This window comes from Bos indicus, chromosome 17 (assembly GCF_029378745.1).
Source record: "Bos indicus isolate NIAB-ARS_2022 breed Sahiwal x Tharparkar chromosome 17, NIAB-ARS_B.indTharparkar_mat_pri_1.0, whole genome shotgun sequence".
In the NCBI taxonomy this organism is placed as follows: Eukaryota; Metazoa; Chordata; class Mammalia; order Artiodactyla; family Bovidae; genus Bos; species Bos indicus.
In genome coordinates this window covers 65,099,378-65,112,168 of record NC_091776.1, presented here as the reverse complement: position 1 = coordinate 65,112,168, position 12,791 = coordinate 65,099,378, and the positions used below count along the sequence as shown (strand labels likewise).

At 50.4% G+C, this 12,791-nt stretch overlaps 1 protein-coding gene across 3 annotated transcripts in view; it reads right to left on the bottom strand.

The window, feature by feature from the left end:
- Positions 1-12,791, bottom strand: part of SGSM1 (small G protein signaling modulator 1) — a 73,732-nt gene that overhangs the window by 34,804 nt on the left and 26,137 nt on the right. For all 3 annotated transcript variants that reach the window (XM_019977971.2, XM_070769743.1, XM_070769742.1), the window contains 6 exons: positions 10,296-10,458; positions 7,998-8,150; positions 4,689-4,756; positions 4,266-4,411; positions 4,002-4,133; positions 1,980-2,104 (listed from right to left, as the gene is read on the bottom strand). In XM_019977971.2, coding sequence (XP_019833530.2) covers positions 1,980-2,104; positions 4,002-4,133; positions 4,266-4,411; positions 4,689-4,756; positions 7,998-8,150; positions 10,296-10,458 — 787 coding nt within the window. The remainder of the gene's footprint in view (positions 1-1,979; positions 2,105-4,001; positions 4,134-4,265; positions 4,412-4,688; positions 4,757-7,997; positions 8,151-10,295; positions 10,459-12,791) is intronic.

Below are 12,791 nucleotides of genomic sequence, written 5' to 3'. Positions count from 1 at the left end.
ACCCTCCTCACCAGGACCACCTAACCCCCAACTTCCTTGTCCCCAGACTTCCCAGACTCTATCTCCCCTTCTTCTGCCTCCAGTATCCCAGTTTTCCAGCTTTCCCTACACACACATGTCTTTAACCTCAGTCCATGTGGCTGAGGCTGACCTCTCCTATCCTCCCCCTTCAGGACTCCAGGAATGGGCACCTGACCCTGGCTTGGCTGATATCATATGACACTGTTCCGGACCTTGACCCAAGCAGAACCAGTGAGACGCAATTATTAGATCTATGTGAGAACTCTCTGGGGAAGAAGGGCTTGTTTGTGCTAGGAGCGTAGCGGTAAGGCTGACAGAAGTCTGGAGATGTAGCGGGCCCTATGCAAGAAGAGCCTGCCTGTGAACGGAGTCAACAGTCAGGGAAGGAGAGCCAAGAGATGGAAAGAGGTCAGGTCCTCATTTGAGCCTCTGGATCCAGCCACGCCTGAAGCCACCACCCACCCCTGCATTTTTTTCGGTTCATGCGAGCCAATGCTTCAGGCAGCTTGAGTTTGGTTTTCTGTCACCAGCAGACGCTGGGGAGAAGAAGTGAGGAAGACAGATTCCTTGCCTTCATAGAACTGAGATCTAAAGGGTGAGACAGTCAGAACACAAGTAGGGACAGATTTATTAAGATTTTGTAAATGCTAAGAAGGAGATTCAGGGCTATGTGCAATCTGAACTCAGCGGGGAGGTCATAGAAGGTCTGATATTGAGGTTTCAGATGAATAAGCTGAGATAAGGTTCAAGGGCAAGAGTGTTTCCTGGCTCCCAGAGGATTTCTCCATAAGAAACTCAGGTGTCTGGCTGGAGTTGAATTATCTGACCCAGCTGAGGACTGACTGTACCTCCCAATGACCCTCTCTGAGGACAGATGGGAACCTCTGCTCAGGAAGTGATCAGCTTAGAGAATGAAATTAATCACACCAAAGCCTGGCGGTAATCACACTGAAGTTTAACATCACACAGAACACAGTAACAGTGCTCTGTTTATGGCCCTTGAAGAGAGTCCTTATTCTATTCATATATATATATATATATACACACACACACACACACACACACACGCACATGCACACATACACATGTATATAAACACATATATGCATACACACATACATATATTTACAAGTATGTATATAAACTTCTAGATAAAATCCTATAATCCTATGACATCTGTTTGCTACTGCAGGGCAATACACAGGGCAGAGGAGGGTGAGGGGGAGGTTGTTAGGGCTGTGTGATGGGTACTTGAGTTCTTTCTACTTTCATGTTAGAAAGTGAAAAAGTGAAAAGTCGCTCAGTCATGTCCGACTCTTTGCGACCCCATGGACTATACAGTCCATGGAATTCTCTAGGTCAGAATACTGGAGTGGGTAGCGTTTCCCTTCTCCAGGGGATCTTCCCAACCCAGGGATCGAACCTGGGTCTCCCGCATTGCAGATGGATTCTTTACCAACTGAGCCATCAGGGAAGCCCTTTATGTTAGAAATTCCCCATAAGCAAAAGTTCTGAGGAAGTCAAGAACGTGTACAATAATAATAGAATCCCCAGCCACCAGGTCTCTTAGGAGCATGACTCCAAGGCCTTTGTTGGGTCTTATAACTCACAGGGCATCCAGGAGCCCTGGACGAGATGCTCACACCAACACCTCCAGCTTCCTTTTGCATTGGGTGATGGGTAATGGGGCTGGAGACCGGGGAGTATTGCCATTTCTGGGCTTACAAGATCTTTGTTAGTATTTCTCTCTCCCGGTGGTGTTTGCTCATGGCACTGCCTAATTCCCACCCCCTAAGACTCTTCCAGTCGGTTCTCAGATCCCATGAATTAGCCATGAGGCCACAGCTGCAGGGAGGCTGGGCCACATTGGCCCTAACAACCAGACAGATCAGGGCCAGGGGCGGGGCACAGGGACAGGGCGCAATCATCCCTGTGCTAAGGGGAAGGGAGGGACTTACCTCTTCTCATAGTCCAGGTCCCCCACAGACCCGTTCATCAGCTGGTTGGGCGTCCACTTCAAGGTCATGACGTCAGCCGTCTGGTGCAGGGACAGGTACCCCGGCACAGCCTCCATGTCGTCTCTCTGCAGAGAAAGGAGGACTCAGGCCTGGTCCGTGGTGCCAGAGTCACAGTGGACTCAAGCCCTGGCCTATGGGACTCGCAGGCACGTAACCAGAACCAAGAGGTTGGCTCATTCCCTCCAAGGCCATGTCCACTGGGAAGACCCTGACCCTCCCTCCTCGTGGCTGTGCCAAACAAAGCCCTCTGCAACCAACCACCAGGATGGGTTTGGTTCTACGGGGTCCAGCTGTGAGAGCCGCCCACTGTACCCAGGGCCCTAATGCAAAGGTGGGGTCGGGGGGTGGTCTTTAGAACAAGGAATGGGGCTCTGCCCTTTCAACAATACCTTTTTCAAAACAGAAGGCATTTATCTGCCATCACTGTGGCCAGTCTTAAGCGAGAAAGAGAGCGCAGCTGAGCTCCATGTCCCATCCCACAGATGTTACCCAGAAGCCCCTCCCCAGATATCCCCTCCATGCTCCCCGCCCAGCAGCTCCATCCTCCGCCTTCCCAATTCATCTGCTGAGCTTCTCACTTGCTCCACTTTATCCCAAGTGGGGTGCGGTGGAGGGGGCTCCAAGACTCACATGTAAGAGGCAGCCCTCCTCCTTTCAGACCCACCCCCAAAAACATGTGGAGACAGACAACCAACATTTACTGAGCACTCAGGGTGTACCGAGCCCGGCTCTGCTCCACCAGTATCATCTCAACCACACTGCAACCCTGGGAGGTAGCATCCTTGCCATATTTCATCGATTCTAAGGCACACAACTGTTTTCTCACATTTTAATGCACCTGAAGTGGGGATGCGTCTTATAATCAGCAGTTATCTTACAACTGTGACATAGTCATTCTTGCCCAGTCTTGTGCAGACTCAGTTACAGACGTTTATACTGTTGACCCCTCAATGAGGTTCTGTGTAATGGTTTTTACTCCACATGCAGAGTATGGGGGCTTTTTAAAATGTCTTCGAAAAGATGATAGACTGTGATCTGATTGGAAAAGTGACTGTGTACACAGGAAGGCTGCTTCCTTCCTACATACACACCAGTATCTGCACTCCATAAGCACTGGCTGTGAAGACGTTCCCCTTGATATCCTAAGCACCCTGTGCAGAGCAGGTTCAGCAAAGATGAGGGAACTAAGTGAGTGAGTGATGACAAGGGAGAATGATAGATAAGACAGCAGGGTGGACAGGCAGTGGATAGATGGACTGGAAAACAAATGGACAAATGGACGGATGGAGGTTAAAGATGGGTGGATGGATGATTAATGGGTGGAGTTGATGATGGATAGAAGATGGATGGATGTATGGATGGACATAATGATGGATAGATGGATGGATGAATGGTTAGGTGGCTGGGTGAATGTAAATATAGGCAGATGGATAAAAAATGGTGAACGGATGCACAAACAGAGGGATGGGTGAATACAGAGGCTGGAAGAGAGTTGACTGGCTGGCTGGGTGGGATACTGACAGATGAATGGATGGATGATTAATGGGTGGAGTTGATGATGGATAGAAGGATGGATGGATGTATGGATGGACATAATGATGGACAGATGGATGGATGAATGGTTAGGTGGCTGGGTGGATGTAAATATAGGCAGATGGATAAAAAATGGTGAACGGATGCACAAACAGAGGGATGGGTGAATACAGAGGCTGGAAGAGAGTTGACTGGCTGGCTGGGTAGGATACTGACAGATGAATGGATGGATGATTGAATAGAAGGACATACCAGCCTGTGGGTGAACAGATGGAGAGATGGAGATATTGGCAGATGCATGAACAGGCGGATCAGTGAGTGGATGGATGGATAGATGGATGAGCAACCTGGGGCCACAGGGACCCCCCTCCTCTGTAACCTGGAGCCAGACCCGCAGTGGAAGCCCTGGGCCAAGACAGGGACTCTCACCGGCTGGACCAGAACGTTGTTCTTGCCGTAGAGCAGGGTGGCGCGGGAGTTCTGATGCAGGGACTCCACATAGTCACGGGCAGAGAGGGAGGGCCGGTCGTCCATGCTGCCACTCGAATGCCTTTTCTGGATCTGGCAACGTGCGGGGAGGTGGCGGGTGAGGCCTGAAGTGACCGTCAAGGCCCCAGTCCACTCCCCACCTCCATGCGGAGTCCAGAACTCAGCTGGACTCCCCCCTGGGGCCCCACTGTCCTCCCCACTCACGCAGAGGGCCGGGCGCTTGGTGGGCGAGTCCTGCCTCAGGTGCGAGCTGTGGATGCGGTGCCTCTGGACGAGCTCATCGGCCGAGGGGTCCGTCCAGAAGTGATCGGAAGTCTTCATCTTGGTGTACTCCAGGGCGCAGGGCCCCACTGCGGAGCAGATGGGGCTGGGAGCCCATCGCCTGGAGAGTCCTCCTTCCCTTCTCCCACCAGCAGGATCACTTATTTCCCTACTCCTCCCCTCCAGCAGCTAGGGTACCCCAGGCTCCTGCCAAAGAGGGACCAGCGCAGGAGCCTGAAATCGAGAAGCAGGGACCAGTTTTGAAGGTGGGAGGCTGGAGTGGGGCGAGACAGGCCCTTCGGAGGTGACCCCTCGAGCTGAGACCGAGATCCAGATGAGGCTCAGGGCGCTGGCTGGGCCACTTACCCAGCAAAGATGCAAGGATGGGGCCGTCCACCGGGTCCATCAGGAGAGCTTCTTTCTCGTAATACTTACTAGCAAGAGGAAAGGACATGCAGGGTTGGATGGTGACCAGCAGAGGGCGCACAGTCAACTACAGCCTGATGGTTGAGAGCCGACAGACTGGGTTCAATGTCCCTCTGGTCACCCAGTTACTGCTGTGAGCCTCAACTGCCCCATCTGCAAAATGGGCATAATGATAATATTATGGGCTGCCTAAGGACGTTTGAGAGCGACAACAGATGTCAGGCACTTAGCACAGCGCTTGGCTGTAACTGCCTAATACAAAGGCTGTGGAAAAGCCTTAATGATAATAACAGGAACAATCATTAGAAGGCTGTTGAGGCCTGGCTGATTCTATCTGCTTCTCTTGCATCTTCCATCTCAGACAGGAAGGCACTTAGAGGGTCAGATGACGTCTGCCCTTCTAATGTTATCGAGGCAATAAAACATTTTAGCTGTGGTGTGTCCCCAAAAGCTGTACTAACAGGCCTTCCCGTCTGGGTAACCCATGCAGATGATGCTGGGCTGACATGATCAGAAATGCCTCCTGGCCTCCGACTCTCCAAAATAACATGCGATGCAGTCAATGGTGTTTGAGCTGAATGGTTTCTGTTTTTGTTCGTTTGAGTTGTGTGTGCTCAGTCGCTCAGTCGTGTCCGACTCTTTGAGACCCCACATAGGATTCTCCAGGCAAGAATACTGGAGTGGGGAGTCATTCCCTTCTCCAGGGGATCTTTTCGAATCAGGGTCTCCTGTATTGCAGGTGGATTCTTTACCGTCTGAATCACCAGGGAAGCCCGAATTGTCGCGTACTGGCCTCAAATTCTTTGCAAATTCATACAGTCTAGAAACAGAACTCCAGAATGGAAAGGACCTTGTCCTGACTCCTGAGGGATCTCAGGCCCAGACAGGGGAAGTGACTTGTCCGAGGCCGCACAGTAGGTGGATGTAGGCTATTCCAGCCAGTTCAGCTCTTCTTCCCGTTCAACAGCAGCGGGTGAAGAGCCCAGAATCTAGAGTTGGACATACTACCCGGGAGGCCAGCCTGGCTCCTCCCTCCCTGTGTGTCCCTGGACAGGTGACTACCCTCTCTGAGCTTCAGTGTCCTTTAGCTATAAACAGGAAGAAAGACAGAACTTACTCACCCAGGGCTGCTGGGAGGAATAAATGTCCAATTTCATGTACTATGTTCTGACATTGGGAGAGGTTCTCACTAAACGTGACGTGACTGTAATATCACCCCAAAGAAACCTTCAGTCATCCAGAATGCTGGCCAGGGCAGAATGACGTGCCCTGGACGTGCTCAACATCAAGTTTATACGTTTCAGTGTCAGATCTGAAGCTAAGACTTGGAGACACTTTCCAGTCCACCGCTCAGTTTCTGTTCCCCAAATCAGCACAGTTATGTGACCACAACCTGGAAATAATGCCTTAAGAATCGCAGGCGTAGATGGGAGTAAGATGTGACTTAGAGGGCAGCCCCAGGGAGTCTCTTCAGGGTGATGGGTTCTTTGGTACAGTATTCTGTAGCCTGAGTGTGGTGTTGGGTTTTATGAAACTAGGCATGTATTAAACTTTCATAGAATTATATAGCAAAAAAAATAAAGAGTGAGGTTGGTTAACGTACTACGCCAATGGCAATGTCTTGGTTTTGAGACTTGTAGTATGGTTATGTAGGATGTTAACACTTAGGGTAGGCAAGAATTCTCTGTACTACTGTTTCAATTCTGTGTGGATCTAAAATGCAAAGTGTTTAATGAAGAAACAGTGTGTTGGTATTGCTAATCTGTGTCTTAGTTGCTCAGTCATGTCTGACTCTTTGTGACCCCAAGGACTGGGGCCCACCAGGCTCTCTGTCCATGGAATCCTCCAGGCAGGAATACTGGAGAGGGCAGCCGTTTCTTTCTCCAGGGGATCTTCCTGATCCAGGGATTGAACTCAGGTCTCCTGCATTGCAGGCAGATTCTTTACTATCTGAGCCACCTTGGAAGCCCTAATAAACTACTCTAATAAATAAATAAGCTACTCGAATAAACTACTAAATAAACATGACCAATTTCTTCAGCAGGAAAACTCAAGCTCATGCCAAAGGCAGTAACTACATAGAACCTGGACCCACAGCAAGGCAGGGGGCAGAGAGGTGCTATAAATTACTAGAAGGTGAAGAGGTTAACTGGAGCTCTGGAGCCTGGATTTCTTTCAGTTCCTCTCTGGCCTCCAGGCCTTTGTGCCTGCTGTTCCCTCCGCTGGGAACACTTTTCCCCACACCCTTCTGCTGGGTAACACGCCCTTCAAATTGAAGTTTGACTGTCCCATCTTCCAGGACACTTTCCCTGATGACCCAGAGGAAACTAATCGCCACCCATCATCCGTCCTGGCACACTCATCACAGATTATCACGATTACTATGGGCCTGTTCTCCCTGCTAAATGCGAGCTTCGTGAGGGGAAGCACTTTGCTCTGCACTTTCAGACATATTTTCCTAGCAAACGGGCAAAGGAAAGGAGTGCTGGCCATGAGGACTCTCAGATCACAGATCTGCCAGTAGCTCCTCATTGCTCTCTTCATAATATCCAAGTTCCTTAACATGACAGGCAAGACCAGTGTATCCTCAACATCTAGGTTAGTGCCTGGCATCGTAAATGTTCATTAACTATTTAGCGGATGAGTAAACAGATCCACAGATGAATGCATGCCAAGAAGACTTGCACTACAAAACCTCTGCTGCTGCTGCTGCTGCTGCTAAGTCGCTTCAGTCATGTCCGACTCTGTGCGATGCCATAAAACCTCTATACCTGGGCAATCTGAGCTAGGAGAGAAAATGTAAAAAATACCACTAGGCCTTTCCAAAATGCTGTGTGCTCACTAACTCCTTTTCTCGCCTCTTCTCCAGAGTGGCAGCAATTCCCATCCTGTCCCATTCACCAGAAGAGACACCAGAGGCACAGAGAAGTTAAATGACTCCCCTAGGGTCACATAGTGAATGGACTGTGGGCTTCACTCACGGGAAAAGAAGCATCTCTTAAGACTGTAAGATCCTTACACCCCACCCCAGTTCTGAAGATCCTGCATTGCTATTAAGCACCCAAACCTTCCCAAGGTTCTAACTTTGGCTAGTTTAGAGTCAAACAACCAGGAAGTCCTTATTAGTCACTTTCAAATCAAGTGTATATCAAGAGGGCAAAAAGAAAGCAGCTCTGTGAGAGAGGGCGCAATTCCCAAGATGGCCAGCAGGTGGAAGCAGAGTGCACCCAAGTGTTCCTTCCCACTCACCTGCTGTTTTCCACAAGGTAATGAACAATTTTGTCCAGGACCTTCTCAAACAAGGCCGTGCGGATCCACAGGTGCTTGATGGCAAGTGGGGACAGGCTGGGCAGTTTTGGCAGCTTTCGCACATTCTCCTGGAGGCCCTGGATCTGATTTCGCCTTTGAGACCAGCAAAGAAAGAGAATAGATACAACAGAGGAAATCCAACAGGATCAATATGCAAATGGGAAAGTGTCCAACTTCTCTAAGAAATGAAAGAATGGCAATTAGAACAACAGCAGGAGCCCACACTGCTCCTGGAGAATGGGAGAAGAGTTGAAAAAATAACAACACCCAGTGGGTGTGAAGACGTGGTTAAATCTGACCCTTTTATACACTGGTGATGGGTGAGCCAGATTCTCATACTGAAATTTCTCTGTCTCTTACTTTCTCTCTCTCAGCTGGAAAGCAGTGCCGGCCAAGAAAAGTCTTGGATTCTTCTCTCATTTTGGAGGCTCCCCCATTGCTCTGGAGAAGCAAGCTTTATAACACGACAAGCAGGGTGCTCTACAACCTTGCCCCTGTCTACCTCTCTGGCCACCTCCTTACCACTCCCTGCCTCTGACCCCAGGATCCAACCAGAGATCTCTGCAGATCCCTGAAGCTGCCAAGCTTTCATCTGAGGACTTTCTGTGAGGGGCTGCTTCTTTCTGGCTTCCCTCCCCACTCTATTATCTGGTTGAACTCTACTCACTCTTGAGGTCTCAGGGAGGGCACCCCCTCCGACAGGAAGCCCTCGTGCACCAGCTGAAGCTGGGGAGGGGCCCCTCCTCTGTGTTCCCTGGATCTCTGCAGCTTAACTTCTGGCTCACTTCTCTGTCTTCCCCTCCACAATGGGACCTCAAAGGCATGGATTATGCAATTCAACTGCTTTTTAAATAAAACACCGAGAGTCTACCACATGGCAAGCTTTGGCCCTGCTTCACGCCTGTATCTCTAGGGCCCGGCACAGTGCCTGGCGTGTACGGGGGCTCAGTAAATATGCCCATAAAAGAATGATTGCAAAAATGAGTGAATGGGCCCCTGGAATGGACATCTCTCATTTCTCCATCAGAAAGCTGCTCCCAATGTTATGGAAGGTCCATGGAAATCCACCTCCTTTAAGAAGCTATCAGCAGACACCTGGGAATTTAGCAGACGGACTGGAAGACCCCTAAAGACCAGGTGGCTGAAGAGTGAGATTCCAAATGGGAACTGGCAATGCTAAGTCCAGAGCACTGCCCATGGTGCAGTTCTGGCCAGCAGCCCTGGGCTGGCAGGGTCTGAAGGGCAAGGAAAGGGCCATTTCTCTCCCAGTGGGGTGGAGTGGCCACTCATGGTGGCGAGGGCAGACACATGACTTGCCTGTCTCTCTCTCCCTTCTCTTGCCCATAACACATGTGGCTAATCAATCCATGCACTGTTTCCCACGAAGCCTACTCACAGCTCCAGAACTTTCCACGAGACAGTTCTCTGCCGGTCTTTGGGCTCCTGTAAAAGCAATGAGCTCTGGCAGGAAACCACCTCACAGCCACCAGCACCAACTGGGGATGAAACCTATTTGCCACTCCTGACTGGGCTCCAGGTGGGGGCTTGGTTGTGCAGTTGGGACTCGGGGTGGTTCTGGTGGGAGGCACTCATTTACACATTTTCAGGCCATGAGCCACTAAGACAATGCCCCTATAAGTGGCTGCTTCACCGTGAGCCTCAGATCCATGCAGATGGCGACCATGTGGTTATATTAAACTTCGATCTGCCTGCATTTGGCACAGGCCTGGCTCAGTAGGCACTTACTCATTCAACAATCATTTCCTGGGCCTTTCCCGGGTGCTGGGTGCTCTCCCAGACACTGGTGACCTAATGGGGACAGCACATATGCAGCTGCCTATCCTCATGGAGTTCAGAGGCCAGTGGGGGGGACTGATAACAATCAGGTTAACAGTAAATGAATGAATGAAAAATTATAGGTGGTGATAACAATTGGGAAGATAATAAACAGACTGATACAAAAGAGAAATGGGGCAAGGGTTAGAATCTACTACCAGTTAGAGGACATTACCATCCTTGGGGATGACAAGGGAGTCACCACGGAAGATGAGGGGTGTGAACTGGGAGGAGGGTGCAGCATGTGCAAAGGCCCCGGGGTGTGAAAGGCCCTGGCAGCTTTGAGGAGCAGAATGGAGAGTGGAGAGGGTGCTGGGAGGCACAGGCTCTTGCAGAGCCCAGGGAGGAGCCCAGGCTGTCCGCTGGGGGCGCCCCAGCCCACACCCCGTGCTCAGCACTCACGCGCTCTCAATCAGTTGCTCCAGGTCCTGCACCTTGCGGCTCAGCTCCTCGGCCGGCGGGAAGCTCTTGCCCACTTTCATGAAGAGCGCTGCGATTTTGTTGCTGCGCAGGAAGCCAGCCGCCCGCCTCCGCAGCCCGTGCAGGACGCAGGCCTCCACAGCCGCTGCAGGGACACCGCGGTCAGCAGGCCCCGCCCATGACCCCCCCCCCCACGCCCAGCCTGGTTCTGGGCTTTCTCGGTCACACATAGGTGCCTTGAAGGTCTGGGGCCCCATAGCATCACTATGACAGCATCATAGTTAAAAGCTTGTATGCCTCTCCACTGTCCGGCCCCTCAAAAGGGAGCAAGAGGGCTTGGTGGTGAACCCACGCTTGCTGCCCCAGGTCAGAGCACCTCTGTTCACATCTTCTCCTGGCCACTAACCAGCTGTGTGATGGGGTGAGGCGAATCAGTTCCCCTCCGCATGTCTCAGTTTCCTCATCTGTAAAATGGGATAGTATGAATAATAACCTCATAAGGTTGCTGTCAGGATCAGGTGGGGAGAATGCATGGAAAGCACTTTGCCCAGAGCCTGGCACGTGTGTGTGCTTCATGAAAGTTAGCTATTACTCCTCTCAATGACGGAGGGGAGCCGGGACCGCGCGACTGCCTAGCTTTATTTCAGTTAAAAGAATCACACTGCCGTCATTACGACTGTGCCTTCAGTAACAGCTAACATTATGGATCTCATTCAATCTCCGCCATGGCCAGGCAGAAAGGAAAACCATCCCCGTTTTCCAGATGTCGAAACTGAGGCTCCCAGAGGTGAACTGAATTGCCAGGGCCACCCAGCAAATGAGCGATGGAGCTGGGAGTCATACCCACGTCTGGGCCCAGCGTGTGCTCACAACATCTGTGCCTCCATACCCACGTCTGGGCCCAGCGTGTGCTCACAACATCTGTGCCTCCACAAAGGGCCTTTGAAGAGAGGTTTCAGTCATAATCTTCCCATTTCTGGGTCTCCCCTGGAGGCTCTGTCCAGCCCTCCTCAAACAAGAGACCGGGGTGTAGCCTGGGTTCTACCACTAACTTGCTGTGTGACCTCAGGCAAATAACTTTCCCTTTCTGCCCCTCACTGTTCCCTTCTAAGAAACAGGCCCTGTGCATGCCATTCTGATGACCTCTACCTTACATATCTGATACTTTCAGCAGCCTTAACTTTTTTTTATTTAAAAATTAATATGTATTTATTTGGTTGTAGCGGGATCTTCAGTTGCGATGTGTGCACGCTTAGCTGTGGCATGAGGGATCTAGTTCCCTGACTGGGGATCGATCCTGGGCCCCCTCCGTTGGCAGCGTGGCATCTCAGCCACTGGACCACCAGGGAAGTCCCTCAGCAGCCTTTGTCTTCTGACTTTCCGTCTTACACAGCAGCCTAGGAGCTCACACTGGTATGCACCAGGCGCATAATCCATGTCTATGGGGAAATGTGAGCTTATTAAGAGCTACTCCTCACTCTTACTGGGCACCTGCTGGGCGTCAGACCAGCGTTAAGATTCACCTTCCCTAATCCCTGTAGTGAAACTCAAGAGGCCAGTGTTCTAGTTACTGTTGTTTCATACAGGAGGACACCAGCACGTGCAGGGTTAAGGGCCTGGCAAGGCCATGCCATGCGTAAGGAGAAACGCTGAGAAGTTTTTGGGCGATTGCTTGTCCTATTCTTGCTGCTGCTGTCAGCAGTGACTTGGCTTTGAAGGACTGTTCACATACTGCCTAATCTGCTCATCGAATTAAAATATCCTGGGTGATCATCTTTAAAATAGCTTCGATTTTGCCTAAATATCTAGGACTTTTCATTTGCTTACATTGATTAAATTCATGATCTAGTCCAGCTTGGTAGACATTGTTCCATTTTTTTCTGATAATGGCTCATAAGGAACGGACGAAATAAACCTCAGGGACATCCTTCAGACCTCATTTAATGCCAGCACGTTTCTCTCACCCTTGAACTTTGATCACAGTTAGAGAATTATTATGATTTTTATCACTTGCTAAAATCTTCTAAGTCTTGATCTTCTAAGTCTTTAATTGGTAGGTATGCTAGCAAGCCCTGAAACAGACATGCATATTAAGTTTTTTGCAAATAACAATGTCCGGGAGAAAAAAGAAAGCCAGAGATCTATATCTATATTTATATATCAGTTCAGTTCAGTCGCTCAGTTGTGTCCGACTTTGTGACCCCATGAACCGCAGCATGCCAGGCCTCCCTGTCCATCACCAACTCCCGGAGTTTACCCAAACTCATGTCCATCGAGTTGGTGATGCCATCCAGCCATCTCATCCTCTGTCGTCCCCTTCTCCTCCTGCCCCCAATCCCTCCCAGCATCAGGGTCTTTTCCAATGAGTCAACACTTTGCATGAGGTGGCCAAAGTATTGGAGTTTCAGCTTCAGCATCAGTCCTTCCAATGAATATTCAGGACTGATCTCCTTTAGGATGGACTGGTTGGATCTCCTT